Below are 18,894 nucleotides of genomic sequence, written 5' to 3' on the forward strand. Positions count from 1 at the left end.
CATATATTTGTTGGCTGCATAAATGTCTTCTTTTGAGAAGTGTCGGTTCATATCCTTTGCCTACTTTTTGATGGGGTTGTTTTTTTCTTGTAAATTTGTTTAAGTTCCTTGTAGATTCTAGATATTAGACCTTTGTCAGATGGATAGATTGCAAAAATTTTCGCCCATTATGTAGGTTGCCTGTTCACTCTGATGTTAGTTTTCTTCTGCTGTGCAGAAGCTTTAGTTTAATTAGATCCCATTTGTCAATTTTGGCTTTTGTTACCATTGCTTTTGGTGTTTTAGTCATGAAGTCTTTACCCATGCCTATGTCCTGAATGGTATTGCCTAGGTTTTCTTCCAGGGTTTTTATAGTTTCAGGTCTTATGTTTAAGTCTTTAATCCATCTTGCTTTAATTTTTGTATAAGGTCTAAGGAAGGGGTCCAATTTCAGTTTTCTGCATATGGCTAACCAGATTTCCCAACACTATTTATTAAATAGGGAATCCTTTTACCATTGCTTGTTTTTGTCAGGTTTGTCAAAGATCAGATGGTTGTAGATGTGTGGTGTTATTTCTGAGGACTCGGTTCTGTTCCATTGGTTGATATATCTTTTAGTACCAGTATCATGCTGTTTTGGTTAATGTAGCCTTGTAGCATAGTGTGAAGTCAGGTAGAATGATGCCTTCAGCTTTTTTCTTTTTGCTTAGAATTGTCTTAACTATACGGGCTCTCTTTTGGTTCCATATGAAATTTAAAGTAGTTTTTTCTAATTCTGTGAAGAAAGTCAATGTTAGCTTGATGGGGATAGCATTGAATCTATGAGCATGGACTGTTTTTCCATTTGTTTGTGTCCTATTTCCTTGAGCAGTGATTTGTAATTCTCCTTGAAGAGGTCCTTCACATCCCTTGTAAGTGGTACTCCTAGGTATTTTATTCTCTTTGCAGCAACTGAATGAGAGCTCACTCTGTTTGTCTGTTATTGTTGTATAGGAATGCTAGTGATTTTTTCACATTGATTTTGTATCCTGCCCCTTTGTTGAAGTTGCTTATCAGCTTAAGGAGATTTGGGGCTGAGATGATGGGGTTTTCCAAATATACAATCATGTAATCTGCAAATAGAGACAATTTGACTTCCTCCCTTCTTACTTGAATACCTTTATTTCTTTCTCTTGCCTGATAGCCCTGGACAGAACTTCCAGTATTATGTTGAACAGGAGTGGTGAGAGACCGCATCCTTATTTTGTGCCAGTTTTCAAAGGGAATGCTTCCAGCTTTTGCCTATTGAGTATAATATTGGCTGTGAGTTTGTCATAAATAGCTCTTATTATTTTGAGATACGTTCCATCACTACCTAGTTTATTGAGAGTGTTTTAGCATGAGAGGGTGTTGAATTTTATCAAAGGTCTTTTCTACATCTATTGAGATAATCATGTGGTTGTTGTCGTTGGTTCTGTTTATGTGATGGATTACGCTTATTGATTTGTGTATGTTGAAGCAACCTTGCATTAGAGGTATGAAGCTGACTTGATTGTGGTGGATAAGCTTTTTGATGTGCTGCTGGATTTGGTTTGCCAGTATTTTACTGAGGATTTTTGCATCGATGTTCATCAGGGATATTGGCCTGAAATTTTCTTTTTTTGTTGTGTCTCACCAGGTTTTGGTATCAGGGTGATGCTGGCCACGTACAATGAGTTAGGGAGGAGTCTCTCTTTTTCTGTTGTTTGGAATAGTTTCAGAAGAAATGGTACCAGCTCCTCTTTGTACCTCTGGTAGAATTCGGCTGTGAATCCATCTGCTCCTGGACATTTTTTGGTTGGTAGGCTATTAATTACTGTCTCAATTTTAAAACTTGTTATTGGTCTGTTCAGGGATTCGACTTTTTCCTGGTTTAGTCTTGCGAGGGTATATGAGTCCAGGAATTTATCCATTTCTTCTAGACTTTCTAATTTATTTGCATAGAAGTATTTATAGTATTATCTGATAGTAGTTTGTATTTCAGTGGGATTAGTGGTGATATCCCCTTTATCATTTTTTATCGTGTCTGATTCTTCTCTCTTTTCTTCTTTATTAGTCTGGCTAGTGGTCTGTCTATTTTGTTAATCTTTTCAAAAAACCAGCTCCTGGATTCGCTGATTATTCGAAGGGTTTTTCATGTCTCTATCTCCTTCAGTGTTGCTCTGATTTTAGTTATTTCTTTTCTTCTGCTAGATTTTGAATATTTTTGCTCCTGCTTCTCTAGTTCATTTTATTGTGATGTTAGGGTGTCAATTTTAGATCTTTCCTGCTTTCTCCTGTAGGCATTTAGTGCTGTAAATGTCCCTCTAAATACTGCTTTAGCTGTGTCCCAGAGATTTTGATACATTGTGTCTTTGTTCTCATTGGTTTCAAATAACTTACTTATTTTTGCGTTAATTTCATTACTTACCCAGTAGTCATGCAGGAAAAGGTTGTGCAGTTTCCATGCAGTTGTGTGGTTTTGAGTGAGTTTCTCAATCCTGAATTCTAATTTGATTGCACTGTGGTCTGAGAGACTGTTTATTATGTTTTCCATTCTTTTGCATTTGCTGAGGAGTGTTTTATTTCCAGTTATGTGGTCAATTTTAGAATAAGTGCATTGTGGTGCTGAGAAGAATGTATATTCTGTTGATTTGGGGTGGAGAGTTCTGTAGATGTCTGTTAGGTCCACTTGTTCCAGAGCTGAGTTCAAGTCCAGAATATCCTTGTTAATTTTCTGTCTCGTTGATCTGTCTGATATTGACAGTGGGTTGTTAAAGTCTCCTACTATTATTGTGTGGGAGTCTAAGTTTCTTTGTCTGTCTCTAAGAACTTGCTTTATGAATCTGGGTGCTTCCGCATTGGGTGCATATATATATTAAGATAGTTAGCTCTTCTTGTCGCATTAATCCCTTTACTATTATGCAATGCCCTTGTTTGTCTTTTTCTGTTTGTCTTTTTTGATCTTTGGTTGTTTAAAGTCTGTTTTATCAGAGACTAGGATTGCAATTCTTTTTTTTTTTTTTTTGCTTTCCATTTTCTTGGTAAACATTCCTCCGTTCCTTTATTTTGAGCCTATGTGTGTCTTTGCACATACGATGGGTCTCCTGAATATAGCACACCAATGGGTCTCGACTCTTTATCCAATTTGCCAGTCTGTGTCTTTCAATTGGGGCATTTAGCCCATTTACATTTAAGGTTAATATTGTTATGTGTAAATTTGATCCTGTCATTATGATGCTAGTTGGTTATTCTGCCCATTAGTTGATGCAGTTTCTTCTTACTGTCAATGGTCTTCACAATTTGGTATGTTTTTGCAATGGCTAGTACCAGTTTTTTCTTTCCAAAACTCCATGGGAGATTTATGGGACTTACTTTGGAGTTATTACCCCCTTTTTTTTTTTTTTCTAATTCTTCCTTTAGAATGGGTACGTTTACTTCGTGCTGATCTCACCATTGTATTTTGGAAACATATAACTTGCTTGATTTCTTAAGCTCACAGTTGGAGGAGAATCTGCCTCAGCTTTCTTCAGGAGCTCTTGTAAAGCAGGCCTGGTAGGGACAAAATATCTCAGTATTTGCTTGTCTGTAAAGGATTTTATTTCTCATTTGCTTATGAAGCTTAGTTTGGCTGGATATGAAATTCTGAGTTCAAAATTCTTTTCTTTAAGAGTGTTGAATATTGGCCCCTACTCTCTTCTGGCTTGTAAGGTTTCTGCCAAGAGATCCTCTGTTAGTCTGATGGGCTTTCCTTTGTGGGTAACCCAACGTTTCTCTCTGGCTGCCCTTAACATGTTTTCCTTCATCTCAACCTTGATGAATCTGTTGATTGTGTGTCTTGTGGTTGCTTTCTTGAGTAGTATCTTTGTGATATTCTCTCTATTTCCTGAATTTGAATGTTGCCTGTCTTGCTAGGTTGGGGAAGTTCTCCTGGATAATATCCTGAAGAGGGTTTTCCATCTTGCTTCCCTTCTCCCCGTCACTTTCAGGTACACCAATCAAACATAGGTTTGGTCTTTTCACATAGTCCCATATTACTTGGAGGCATTGTTCATTCCTTTTCATTCTTTTTGCTCTAATCCTGTCTTCACACTTTATTTCATTAAGTTGATCTTCAATCTCTGATATCCTTTCTTCTGCTTGATTGATTTGGCTATTTATACTTTGTATGCTTCACGTACTGTGTTTTTCAGCTCCATCAAGTTATTTATCTTCTTCTCTATACTGGTTATTCTAGTTAGTGTTCCTTTAACCTTTTTTCAAGGTTCTTAGCTTCTTTGCATTGGGTTACAACATATTCCTTTATTTTAGCTCAAAGGAGTTTGTTATTACCCGCCTTGTGAAGCCTACTTCTGTCAATTTGCCAAACTCATTCTCCACTCAGTTTTGTTCCACTGCTGGTGAGGAGTTGTGATCATTTGGAGGAGAATAGGCTTTCTGGTTTTTAGAATTTTCATAGTTTTGCGCTGGTTTTTCCTCATGTTCGTGGATTTATCTACCACTGGTCTTTGATGTTGGTGACCTTCAGATGGGGTTTTTGTGTGAATGTCCTTTTCGTTGATGTTGATGTTATTCCTTTCTGTTTGTTAGTTTTCCTTTTAACAGTCAGGTCCCTCTGCTGCAGGTCTGCTGGAGTTTGCTGGGGGGGTCCACTCCAGACCCTGTTGCCTGGGTATCACTAGTGGAGGCTGCAGAACAGCAAAGATTGCTGCCAGTTCCTTCCTTGGAAGCTTTGTCCCAGAGGGACAGCTGCCAGATGCCAGTTGGAGCTCTCCTGTACAAGGTGTCTGTCAACCCATGCGGGCTAGTGTCTCCCAGTCAAGAGGTACGCGGGTCAAGGATTCACTTGAGGAGGCAGTCTGTCCCTTAGTGGAGCTCAAGCGCTGTGCTGGGAGATCCACTTCTCTCTTCAGAGTCAGCAGGCAGGAACGTTTAACTCTGCTGAAACTGCGCCCACAGCCGCCCCTTCCCCCAGGTGCTCTGTCCCAGGGAGATGGGAGTTTTATGGGACTTACTTTGGAGCTATTACCCCTTTTTTGTTTCCTAATTCTTCCTTTCAGAATGGGTATATTTACCTTGTGCTGACCCCACCATTGTATTCTGGAAACATATAACTTGTTTGATTTCATAAACTCACAGTTGGAGAAGAATCTGCCTCAGAATGAATCATACCTTGACTCTCACCCATATATGATTCAGGCGACTTTGTGTTTTTTTGTTTTTTTTTTTGAGATGGAGTTTCGCTCTGTCACCTAGGCTGGAGTGCTATGGCGCAATCTCAACTCACTGCAACCTCTCCCTCCTGGATTCAAGCGATTCTCAGTATCTCTAGTAGCAGGGATTACAGGCACGTGCCACCAAGCACAGCTAATTTTTACAATTTTAGTAGAGATGGAGTTTCACCATGTTGGCCAGGCTGGTCTTGAACTCCTGACCTCAGGTGATCCACCTGCCCTGGCCTCTCAAAGTGCTGAGATTACAGGTGTGAGCCACTACATCCAGATGATATTTTGATGAGACTTTGAACATGAAACTTTTGAGTTAATGCTAAAATGTTTTAAGACTTTTTGGAGCTATTAGAATCAAATGAATGTATTTTAAATATGAGAAGGACACAAATTTTGGGAAGCAGGTTCACAATGTTGTGGTCTGAATTTTTGTGTTTCCCCAAATTCAGACCATCTAATCCCCAAGGTGATGGTATTAAGAGTTGGGGCCTTGGGAAGGTAATTAGGTCTTTGGGAGGTCTCCACTATTCTTAATGGAATTCATTTTCTCATAAAAGAAGTCTGAGGGAATTTGTTCACTGCTTCTACCAAGTGCAAACAAAGCTAGAAGGTGCTATCTTTGAAGCACAGAGCAAAGCAGAGAGCTAGACACTCAATCTCCTGAGACCTTGATTTTGGACTTTCCAGTCTCCAAAACTGTGAGCAATAAATCCTGGTTGTTACAAATTACCCATTTGTAAGATATCTTTTTAAGCAGCCCAAATAGACTAAGACACTTCTCTTGTTTTTTCCTCAAAGACAAAGCTTCTAACATTTCACCATAGAGCATATTTGCTAAAATGTATCAGATTAAGAAAAATTCCTTCCATTTTAGCTATTAGTTTCTTTTGAAGTCATAAATGGATATTTAATTTTATCAGATGTTTCTGTTTTTTGCATTCCTGACCATCCTATAGTTTTTCTACTTTATTCGTTAATGTGATGAATTACACTGATTCATTTAAAATGTTTAAAAACCTTGAATTCCTGGTGTAAACCAAACTTGGTTATGATATGTTACCTTTTTTAATTGCTAGAGTATCTATATTTTGGTTGGGATTTTAAAACTATGTTCATAAATGATATAGACTTACAACTTTCTCTTTTTGTAATGCCCTTTTCAAGTTTTTGCATCAAGTTTTGTTGGCCTCATAAAATGAGATGAACATGATTTCATCTTTAATAATTCTTAGGAACATTTAATGTAATACTTGTACAATTTCTTTCTTTAAAACTTGGTGGAATTTACTCTAGTAGCCACATGAGCTAGGATTTTGGCAGTGGAGGCTCTCTATGAGATAGATGTCCAAGCTGTTATTTTCAAACAAGTACAAGTTATACAGAAGTTCTGTAATAACTTTCACCTCCACAGTTCCCTTATGAGGGAAAGTATTTTTTATCTGACGTATTCTAACAACCTTCAGCTTCTGAACCAGGTGATACATCTTTATAGTCTCTGAATTCTGAAGTCTCCTTGTCTTTACAGGTCAACCTCTAGAGAAAGGAACTCAGAAGATGGCTTGAGCTCAACTATCTTTCATGGTAATTACTTGGGCTAGAGAATAATCATATATTCTTACCATATCAAATAATGAAACAATAGGCTGTCCCACAGTCCATTCCTCCTCTCCCATCATCCATCAACTGTTGTTGCCAGCTTTCCCATCAAATAATATTCTAGTCAAGAAGCAAGCACTATGTTCACATATATCCTCCACACCCCCCCGAAGAAAACTCCAGGTACTCAAAGATAAGACTGTTTTCCATGGACTCCTTACTGATGGTTTCAAGGCATTCTCTTGAAGCTTATAAGACTCAGCTTAGGAAGTACAGACATAAAAGTGAAATATATAAGGTAATATATTATTTGATAAAAGTTGATTCCAAATAAGCACAGAAAGATGAACTATTCAGGAAATGGTCTTGGCACAATTCTTACTCATCAGGAAAAATATAGTTTAATACTTATTTCATATCTTATACTTAAAAAATTCCAGATAGATTAAAGCTTTAAACATCTAAAAGAAACAAAAACCATATTAGAGAGAACATAATAATTTTTTTGTTTTTATTACATTTTTATTATTATCTTGAAGTGAGGAAGGACTTTTTAAATAAGACAGAAATTCAGAGCCATAAAAGATAACAAAAAATAGAATTGCAAAAAATTCTTTAAAATATAAACCATCTTAAACAAAGTCATAAAGCAAACAAAAGCATGGAAGATCACTGCAAATTACACTATAGAGAAAGCTAACTTCCCTAATATGTAAACAGTTTTCACAAATCTCTATGAAGGCCAACAACTTTACAAACAAATGGACAAAGAATAGAAACAGAATGTCACAAAACAGGAAAAGATGTTCAATTTCACTTAAGATATAAGAAAATTTTACTGATATTATAATAACACATTACTCTTTACTTAACAAACTGACCAGGATGGAAAGTTTGATTATACATTGTTGTAGGAAAGGTTGTAGGAAAGTAGACATTCTAAACATTGTTGTTGGGAGTATAGTTTGACACAACCTCTATGGAGGGCTACAACCTAGAAATAAGGATTAACTGAAATTAAATTAGACTTTAATGGGAATAAAACCCAACTTTCAAAGACCTGATGTCTGCTTGAATTATGTTGTTCTCACCCTTCAGTAGTTTTTTAACCTAGACTGCCAGAGGAAATGCAGATAGTTTCTGGAGGAAAATATCATCTAGAACTTCAAATTATAATATTCATTTCTCAACTTATAAAAAACAGAAACAACTAAGGAAAAAACCATACAAACTGGCATACATGAACATAATATAATGTGACCCAAAACTAAGAAATGTAATAGACTGGATACCAAATATGGAAATGTCAAACACATATTTAAAGTAACACATTTTAAAGTTATATATTCAGTACATTCAAATAAATAAAGAAAAGAGTGGTAATTTAGGAAGAGAACAGGATGTTTTAAAATAATCAAATGTAAGGTCTAGAACTGAAAAATAATACCATCAGATTAGACACAATTGAAGAGGGAGTTAGTGAACTCGAAAGGATAAGCCAAAAGAAAGTGAAATATAAAGAGAAAAAAAAGACAGAATATAAAAACAAACAATAAAGTATAAGTGTAATAAAATCCTAACAATCTCCAACTAACATCAAAATTGGGAACACTATCACAGGTTTGACTTCAGGAAAGAACAAAAAACCACAATGTGAATTTAAATTATTTTTCTTATATATTGTTTAATTTAATAAAAATCTAGGTGAGGCCTTCTTTTCATTTTTAGGACTTGAGCAGGGAACATCTAAAAAATCAAACATATTAGCTAAATAATACATATCAGAAAAAAGTTTAATTACTTACATTCCATATGCTGAGCTTACAGCAAGACTAGTAATCTGTTGTGGAGGTTCACCATCTACCCACACCAACTGAATAACAAGTTCTGCTTGATATCCTGGAGGCATTCGCACTGGCCGTGTCTTAACACTTTAAGAGCAAAAACAATCCTATTATACACAGTTTAAATAAACATGGTCAAACTTATCTTGAGAATTTACATAGAATCATGCTACAGAAATATACAACACAGGCATTGCAGGCAGCATGCAGATGGACGGTGTCTTCTAGCTTTCTCAAAATGCACTGAGTCCTTTATGATTACTTAGTTATTTCTTTATGTGGCTTTTCAGTCAGTTAGGTCCACAACTTCAACTGGCCTTTAACATTTCAATTTTTTATTTTGAGAATATTATTTTAAGTTATTTTTATTATGTAATTATTTTTCTAATGTAATATATGTTACATATATATCAGTTATAAAGCATAACAATAAAACAAATGACCATTAACCTACCCTCCAGTATATATATCTAGCATCTGAATTCTTATTTTCCTTTAAATCTAATATCCTTCTTTCATACTTTCCAACCAACCAATTATCAAATACTGTTGATGCTACTTTCAAAAAATATATCCATGAGCTAAAATTTTATGATGATGTTTCCTCTTTGTAGATTTTCCTCCCAGTAATATTTGCTCATATTTCCTTCTTTTTATGTGCTTCAAAAGAAAAGTTTTGAGAGGACAATCAATGATTACAAACGTATAGCATCTGCTAATTGTATGAATTTTGCTCCTAAAATCTTATCTCTAAATTTTCCATAAGCATATTTGTAAGAAATGGGAAAACTAGTTGTCTAAAGTTTTTTGAGTGGCAAATGTAGATATGCAGCTCAAAGAAATTCCCTGCTTAGGCTTAATTCTCCAGCCGGCTAATACTAGAAATATTTGGTTTGATGGTATAGAAGCAGTAAGTAGTAATTTATACTCTACTACTAAAAATCATAAAAACAATAAAATATTACCATGGGCTTGTTAACTTTAGGTTTTATTGAACATGATGTAAATCTTTGTTTAGTTTATTAATAAATAACAGTTTTAAAAAAGAAAGATTATGCAATATACTAGCAATAATGAGAGAAATCCTTTTTTCTAACATAGAACTCTTGTAGTAGATAGTAAACTTGGTTTTCTTTTTGGTTCCAAGAAAGCTAAATAAATTACATAAACATACTTTTAAAAATTATCATTATTATTTTTTTGGAGACAGGGTCTTACTGTCACCCAGGCTGGAGTACAGTGGCAGGACCACAGCTCACTGTAACCTTAAACTCCTGGGCTAAAGTGATTCTCCCGCCTCAGCCTCCCTAGTAGCTGGGACTACAGGCGTGTACCATCACACCCAGCTAATTTTTAAACTTTTTGTAGATACAAGGTCTTGCTATGTTGCCCAGGCTGGTCTCGAACTCCTAGCGTCAAGCATTCCTCCCACCTCAGCCTCCCAAAGTGTTGGGAATACAGGCGTGAGCCATCACACCCCATAAATATACTTTTTCAGTTGGAAACTACCAAGCAAGTGGCCAAGTTTCTGCCCTGCCAAACTTCCTATTCTATCAAAGCCATGTTTTCTTTAGAGTCCTTCTGGGAAGGAAATATATAAATAAGTAAATGAAGGATGAAAATATTATGCCCTCTTCACGGATTTTCAAAAAAAAAGACCAGATTAACCCCTGAAGAATTGTAGATCACTTGACAACAACTTGATAATTAGAGAAAATTAATTTTATTTGTCACAATTTCAAAGACATATGATTCATATATAAAACTGTTTTAAAATTTGGTAGAAACTCTTACTTGAGGCATGGGATACTGTCCTTTGTTACTCCTTCACTAGCAACAGTGTTAGTGCTCCCAGAAAGACTCCCTGAAGAAGGAAGCTGGGCTGAGAGATCTGGAAACGGAGGACTTGTTTCTGGTTCAGGGGTAATAATATCTTCAACATCATACTGAAGTCGTACCTCTAATGACTTAAAAAAATCAAGTTTAAATTTAATCTAAGCCACAATAATAATCATCATTAATTTAATCTAAGTCATAATAAATAATCACATTAAAATACCTGATAACTTTTTAGGAATCATTCACACAGTTTTTTTCAAATTAATAAGTTCAATACTACTTATAGTAAAGTTGAGCAGTATCTCATACTAAATCAAATAGTTAATTATATGGAATATTCAATGGCAATCACAAAAAATGTAAATTTTTAAACTTCAGAATTAAAAGAAAAATAACTCAGTGAAGATAAGTTTTTATATAATAAATATATTTTATGATATAGTATAAATTACAATTTGATATGTGATAAAATAAATGAGAAGTTGGTTATGGTTATTCCAATGAAAGAAATTAAACTTTTTTCATATACACACACAAACATGTATGTGTGTGTGTATTGTGTATGTTTGTGTGTGTATAAAAAAATTACTTGTTTAAAGTATTTAGTATAAAAAACTTTCATTGCATTTTTAACTTTGCATTAATTCACTAAAAATTTTCCAGTAGAAATTCCATATTTTTGGTTGGTTGTTTCATTACCTTGGCTTTTGTTTAATTTAATTAGTTGATCAGAATTACTTGATAAAAAGCATATAACAATTTATATAGGAATAAAAAGGTGACCTAAAAACCTTTTTTAAACTAAAAAAGTTTTAAAACTAAATACTTTATGAATGCATAAAATACATTAAATGATTTAATTAGAGCTGATTTTATAACACATATTTGCCTTACAATGTAAAAGTGAGCATTTTTGAGATTGAAAACAATTACTTACAAAAATGTCATTATGGGAATATTACCAAAATTATTGTCATAATTATTTTAAAACTATAGAAAAACCTCTGGTGGTGACAATACAGTTACCAATTATTGAGTGCTCACTACAGTAAGGACACTATTATAATGTCTTTATACAATCCTCACAAGAACCCTATGAAATTGGTATCTGTATTTCAAGTTTATTTTCCCATTTTATTTACACAGGGAATTATACACATGATGAAACTGAATCATAGCTACATTCTACTGCTGACTTATGACTTGCTCAGAGTCACACAGATATTTAATGAGAAAGCCAGAATTAAAACGTAGGTTTATCTGACTCCAAAGCCTTGGCTTTTAGCTACTATATAATAAAAGGGAGATATTAATTTTAGCTGTTGAGGTAAAAACACTTACACACAGGCCTATAGTAAATAATCTTTATATTCTGGTAAAAGGGGCAAGGTAGAGAAGGACAATTGTTTATAGGTGGCTTCATTTAGAATTAATTTATCCCATAAAATCATTATTCTTTTGAATAAGTGGAGTATTCATTGATTTAAAAATTAAGATTAGGTAAGGTTGCCCCGCAATTAGATCCACCCCGTAAAAATGTTGCTACACAGAAAATCATTAAAAATAACCTTATTGTAGCTGAGAAATAATCATGTATGGCAAACAGTTGATGAGAAAATACAAATCAGATAAACTTAAAAATTAATAAAAGTATAGAACAAAGAAAGCCTGCATTAATTTGATTTTTATGCAAAATAAATCAATAACTACAGGTATAAAACCTATACATTTTATTAGTATATATAGAAGAATATATAGGTATATATTCCACAATATATACATATTTCAAACCATCATGTTGTAGAGTTGACTTATTTTGGCCAGGTAGCTACGACTCACATAAAATCAAAGAGAAAAATGAGAAAATTGTGACATGTTTAATTTGTAACAAGATTAACTTAAAATACTAAGCTTGTTTTGACATTGAAAAAAATATCAAGGTTTGATAGAGAATTGTTTTGGCCTTTTAAGCCAAACCATTTATTAATATGTTATAGTAAGTAACAATAATAATTTAAAATCCTGCGAATTGTATTACTGACCACATAGTGCACACTTCATGGAAACTATACCAAGTAGTAGTCAAATCTATGATAATAGCTTTCTTTTAATAACTGTAAAAGTGAAAGTTAAATTTTAAATAACTTACCACTATTTCTGTTGTAATTTCATGTCTGCTGAATTTATAAATTATGACATATGCAGAGACTCCTGATACACAGAATATTCTGCTCTCTGGACACCAGTAAATCATCTGAATGGCAAATGGGTCTTCCTCTACAATTTCACATGTTTGTTTTCCTTCTCCGACCTTCTGTTTTTCAAACACTTTTGAAGTTTTTAGCTTGTACAGCATCTGCAGAGTTACTATAAGACATCGAAGCACAGTTATCTTCTAATTTAAACTTAATTCTTAGATGTTATTAAAGCTTTACCAATATATTTGTTAAACCACAAAAGTAAACCTAAGTAGACAAAGTGAATTACATTTATCTAGTAAGCATTTAATGCCACGCTTTCATATAGTACAGTAGCTAAAGGGAGACTACAGGGAAAAAATAAACATTCCTTGAATATATACTACATACCAAAGAATATATAGTTGCTTTCTTGAGTCATTCTCAGAAAAGTCTCATGAAGGAAGTATTTTAATCATTATTTATTGATGAAAATATTGGGGATGAGAAAGTCTAAAATGGGAATATTGAAAATAATTCTTCCCTAGCAGAGACTCCTTAATTCTTTATCTCAGTTTTCCCCTTTCATTGCTAGATGAGAGGGTGATGGTATTCCTAGAGGGTTTACTCCTCTCAACAAATTTTTAGACACTCCTTGAGATAAGAAACATTGTAATTTACCAGTTAGCAATATTGGGAGTCCAAGAATCTGTAACTATTTAAGAAGGGATCTTTTCTGAGTGGCTCTGTGTCAAGAAAGGGTCAGATATAATCTCCTAAATTGTGTTTGTGAACTGTTTTCAAGAATATTTGGGGGAATATTTTTCCATTGGAGACCAGATGATAATAACTCTATAAAAGAACTATGATTCTACAAAGGATCCTTGAGTAAAGTTTTAAATATGAGTCCTGTGAAAAGTGCATCACCTGAATCTAATAATGAGAAACATTAGTCAAAACCAGACTGAAGGAGATTATATAAAATAATTGGCCTGAACTCCTCAAAAACCTCTATGTCATGAAATGAAGACTCAGGAACTTTTCCAGATTTTTTAAAACTCAGAACATACAATGACTAAATGCAAAAATAATCCTGGAATTTTTTGTTGTAAAGAATATTAATCTGCGGCTGGGCGCGGTGGTTCACACCTGTAATCCCAGCACTGTGGCAGGTCGAGGCAGGCAGATCACCAAGTCAGGATATCGAGGCCATTCCGGCTAACGTGGTGAAACCCCGTCTCTACTAAAAACACACACAAAAAAATAGCCGGGCGTGGTGGTGGGCGCCTGTGGTCCCAGCTACTTTAGTCAGGAGGTTGAGGCAGGTGAATGGCGGGAACCCAGTGGGCAGAGCTTGCAGTGAGCCAAGATTGTGCCACTGCACTTCAGCCTGGGCAACACAGCGAGACTCTGTCTAATAAATAAATAAATATATATATATATACACACACACACACATATACATACATATATATACACACACATATATATACATACATGTATATATATGGGTGTGTGTGTATTTGCAAAAGCTGAATAAAATCCGCAGATTAGATAATAGTGTTGTGTCAGTGTTAATCTACTGGTTTTGATGACTAAAGTCTGGTTATGTAAGCGAATGTTTGTAGGAAATACACACTGAAGTATTTAGGGGTATGTAATGTGTCTCCAACTTACTCTCAAATGGATAAGAAAAAAAGCTATATGTATATATGTACATGTGTGTGAGAGAAAAATGTGAGGAGGAAAGAGAGAAAGAGTAAGAGAGAGAGCCGGGGAGAGGGAAAGAATATTTGGAGAATCTGGTTGAGAGGTATAAAACATTTCATAGTACTTTTTTTTTGCAATTTTTTGTAAGCTTGAAATATGTCAAGCTAAAATAGATTTTTTAAAAAATGGGCAAAGGATTGTATTGGGTGCTATAGCCTGGCTTCTGAGGTCAGGATATCATTTCTATGATTATTTATGTTACATGACAACAGTAAAATGATGTTGCAGACATCATTAAGGTCCCTCATTAGTTGACTTCGAGTTAATCAACAAAGAGCTTATTCTTAACAAGCCAAACCTAATCAGATGGCCCCCTTAAAAGACGGATTGAGGCCCTCCCTGAAGGTAAAGAGACACTCTCTCTTGCTAGCTTTGAAGTAGCAAGCTACCATGAGCTCTGAATGTGCAAGAAAATGAAGTCTGCCAACAATGACATAAGCTTGGAAGAGAACCTTGAGTCTCATGAAGCCGCAACCCCAGCCAACACCTTGATTACAGCCTTGTGAGACCCCGAGCAAAGGACCTAGCTAAGGTATAATCAAATTCCTAACCCACAGAAACAGTGAGATGACAAATGGGTATTGTTTTAAGCTGTTAAATTGTGGTAATTTATTACTCAGCAATAGAAAACTAAGATACATAATAATATAAACTCAGTTATTCAAATTCATTTTGCTTTCTGTATTAGACAGTGTTTCACAAAGTTAGCGAACCAAGTGATTTTTTTTAGACATCCATTAAGTTGGAGATTGACCTTGATTACAGTAAAAATATTAAACATGCTGCCATCATTTGCAATTTATATTCTAAATGTGATAAAATATTTATTTAAAAACTACCTTCTCAAAATATTATTATGCATGCTTAATGGTGTTATTCACTCTAATAATTAAAGTGTTAAAGTGTTCTCTACATTTAATTTAATTTAATTAATTAATTTATTTTATTTATTATTGTTATTTTGTTTGGAGATGGAGTCTTGCTCTGTCACCCAGGCTGGAGTGCAGTGATTTGATCTCGGCTCAGTGCAACCTCTGCCTCCCGGGTTCCAGCAATTCTCCTGTCTCAGCCTCCCAAGTAGCTGGGACTATAGGTGCATGCCACCACACCCGGCTAATTTATATATATATTTTTTCTTTTAGTAGAGATGGGATTTCACTGTGTTGCCCAGGCTGGTTTCGAGCTCCTGAGCTCAGGCAATCCGCCTGCCTAGGCCTCCCAAGGTGCTAGGATTACAGATGTGAGTCACCACGCCCGGTCCTCCACATTTTAAAAGCCAAAAAGTGACTGAGGCGGTGGGAAAGGAGCATTGGCATCACTATGCAATGAATTTTGTTCCAGGAACAAACTCAAAGATTCATCAACAGAAAGTCTGTTGCCCTTTGAAGTTTCTCTTTAGGCACTTGCTTTTTATTATGTGAAATCAGAAGGGGACTTTAGAATGCATGAGTTTAGATCTTTTAATGCTCTTCTCTTGCTGATAGTTTGTTTGCTTGTTCAAGGGACTCTACCTTGTGGGCTAAGAATATTGTCAATATTCAACCTTCTTCCTCTGCTTGTGTGTTTATTGTAGTCTTCCTCAGAAGCTATTCATTTCTACAGCTTCAAACATCACTTTTATGCTGCTTCTTCATTGGTTTCCATTTCTGACTTTTCTCCCTACCTGCTGGATATTTTTACTTGAATTTTCTGGTTTTACTAAAAAATTCAAAGCTCTCTTATATTCCTTCTTTCCAAAAGAGTTACCTACATCTTCCTGGTTACTCATATGCAGAAACTTAGAGTCACTGTTAACTTGTTCTTCACTCCTATTCCTGTCAAAAGTTAACTATCTTCCAAAACTCACACTAAATGTTAACTCCATCAAAATACCTTTCCTGGATCTACCAGGTCTCAATAAGGCTCTCTCATTTCTGATCTAAATAATCTGCATTTGGAGTTCTTATATTGCTTTCCCTATAGTTATATATGTGCATTTCTTTACCTTTTCTAATGACCACAATTTTTCTGGAAGGGTATATGTGAGTATAATGAAGTCTTAAGTATCTTTGCATGACCTTCAACATTGAGCAGAGTACCTTATTTATTCTTTAAGTTACATAATTCTCAAGAATTTAAAAAGAGTTCTTACAGTTATCAAATCATTTGATCTTTGCAGGATGTGGTAGATGAGTGGGGAAGAAAAGAGAAGACTGGAGGGATATAAGCACTTGGCGAAGACCACACAGGTAGGACGTGAAGGAAATTCCTTGAACAGAGTTAATCTGACAAAGTTTGGTACTTTTTCTGATGTATCATGCCTCTTGTGGATATAACGGGTTGCTGACAAAGAGTGACTTAGTCTTGTTTACCTTATATTACAGAAGAGAAGTAAAGTAGAGATAATACTTTCAACTGATCTAACAATGTAGGTAGTGGATTTTTGTAACACAGCCACATATGTATGCTAAAAATATATCTGAAATTTTAATTGCCCAAACTAAAAAGTGGTAGTTGGCTATAAGTAAATACTAACCAATTGGTTTCTGTTGTACAGAAACTTGAAACTTACTTGCAGAAGCATCCCAAAATTTTATTGATCCATCTGCATGACTAGATGAGAAATAAATTAGCATTAATTAAAGTATACTAAATAAAAATAATAATCACTCCAAATGTACAGAAACTTGAGTTACTGTTGATACAATTTTGATTCAAAAATACCACGTTAATGAAAACTAATGTATGCTAAACCATTTCTAAGCTTAAAACAATGGTTCATTTCTTAAACAATATACTAAAATCTAAAGATTAGAAAAAGAACAATAATTCCTTAGACTTTACTGTAAAAAGATTATATGTGTAATGGAGAGCAATGAAACATGGCCCGTGGAAAGTGAACAACATATTTTCATGTAAAATTATTTATATTCAATAAAATGATAATTTTGATATTAATATAAATATGAATTGAATATCATAGTAAAATTGAAGTTAAGTTTCAAAATATAAAAGCAAATCACCAAATGTATCTAGAGTTGCATCATTATTTGGTAATAATCAAATGTCAATTCTATAAAAACTCATCAAGAAAATAGAAGATATAATACTTCCCAACACTTTTGATGAAGTCAGCATTACTCTGACACCAAACCCACACAAAAACATTACAATAAAAGAAAATTACAAACCGATATTCCTCATGAGAATAGGCATAAAAACTGTCAACAAAATATTGGCAATGCAAATCAAGTAATATATAGAAAGGATAGTACATAATGACTAAGTGGGTTTTCTTAGGAATGTAAGACAAACACTTAAAGAATCAACTACCATATTAAAATTCACCATATTGGCAGATTACAAAAGAAAATCCATATTGTTATCTCAATAAATGCAGAAAAAGCATTTGACAAGATTTATCATCCATTCCTAAAAAAACTTTCAGTAAACTGGGAACAGAGGAAATTTCTATAACCAGATAAAAGGTGTGTAGGAACAACCTACAGATATCTCCTAACATACATAATAATGAAAGATTGAATGTTTTCCCCTAAGATCAGGAACAAAGCAAAAAAAATGTTCACTCTCACCATTCTTATTCAACATCTTATTGGAGGTGTTAAGCACTGAAATAGGGAAAAAAAAGAAATAAAAGGCATACAGACTAAAAGGGAAGAAATAAAATTATTTCTATTTGCAGATTTTATGGCTATGTAGAAAATCCCAGAGATTCTACACAAAGGATACTGGAACTCATAAATGATTAGCACAATTATAAGACACAATATCAATATACAAAAATCAATTGTATTTCCATGGAATAGCAATAGACATTTGGAAATAACAAAATAGTACCACTTACGACAGTGCCAAAACCAAGAAATAGATAAAATCTAACACAGTTTGTGCCAGATCTGTATGCTGAAAATTGTAAGATGTTGACCAAAAAATAAGGCATTAATAAAAGGAGATATATGTTATTGATAATTGTATCACGTATTAGATGTTTGTTCCCCTAAATGGCATATACATTCAGTGTAACCACAATTAAAATATGGTAAAACAATTTTTTGTAGAAATAAACAAACTGATGGTCATACTGCCCAAAGCAATGTGCAGATTCATCACTATTCCTATCAAACTACCAGCATCATTCCTCACAGAAGTAGAAAAAAAACTATTCTAAAATTCTTATGAAACCAAAAAAGAGCCTGAATAGCCAAAGTCATCCTAAACAAAAAGAACAAAGCAGGAGGCATCACACTACTCAACTTCAAACTATACTATTAGGCTACAGTAACCAAAACAGCATGGTACTGGTTCAAAAACAGACACATAGACCAATGGCACAGAAGAGTAAACTCAGAAATAAAGCCTCACACCTACAACCATGTGCCTTTGACAAGGCTGACAAAAACAAACAATGGGGAATGAACTCCTTATTCAATAAGTGGTGCTGGGATAAGTGGCTAGGCATATGCA

General features: G+C 34.4%; 1 protein-coding gene across 6 annotated transcripts in view; it reads right to left on the bottom strand.

Moving 5' to 3' along the window:
• Nucleotides 1-18,894, bottom strand: part of STXBP5L (syntaxin binding protein 5L) — a 478,212-nt gene that overhangs the window by 140,176 nt on the left and 319,142 nt on the right. For all 6 annotated transcript variants that reach the window (XM_005548039.4, XM_005548040.4, XM_074033375.1 and 3 more), the window contains 4 exons: nucleotides 16,982-17,022; nucleotides 12,633-12,850; nucleotides 10,439-10,611; nucleotides 8,606-8,731 (listed from right to left, as the gene is read on the bottom strand). In XM_005548039.4, the coding sequence (XP_005548096.1) occupies nucleotides 8,606-8,731; nucleotides 10,439-10,611; nucleotides 12,633-12,850; nucleotides 16,982-17,022 (558 nt within the window). The remainder of the gene's footprint in view (nucleotides 1-8,605; nucleotides 8,732-10,438; nucleotides 10,612-12,632; nucleotides 12,851-16,981; nucleotides 17,023-18,894) is intronic.

This window comes from Macaca fascicularis, chromosome 2, assembly GCF_037993035.2.
Source record: "Macaca fascicularis isolate 582-1 chromosome 2, T2T-MFA8v1.1".
Lineage (NCBI taxonomy): Eukaryota > Metazoa > Chordata > Mammalia > Primates > Cercopithecidae > Macaca > Macaca fascicularis.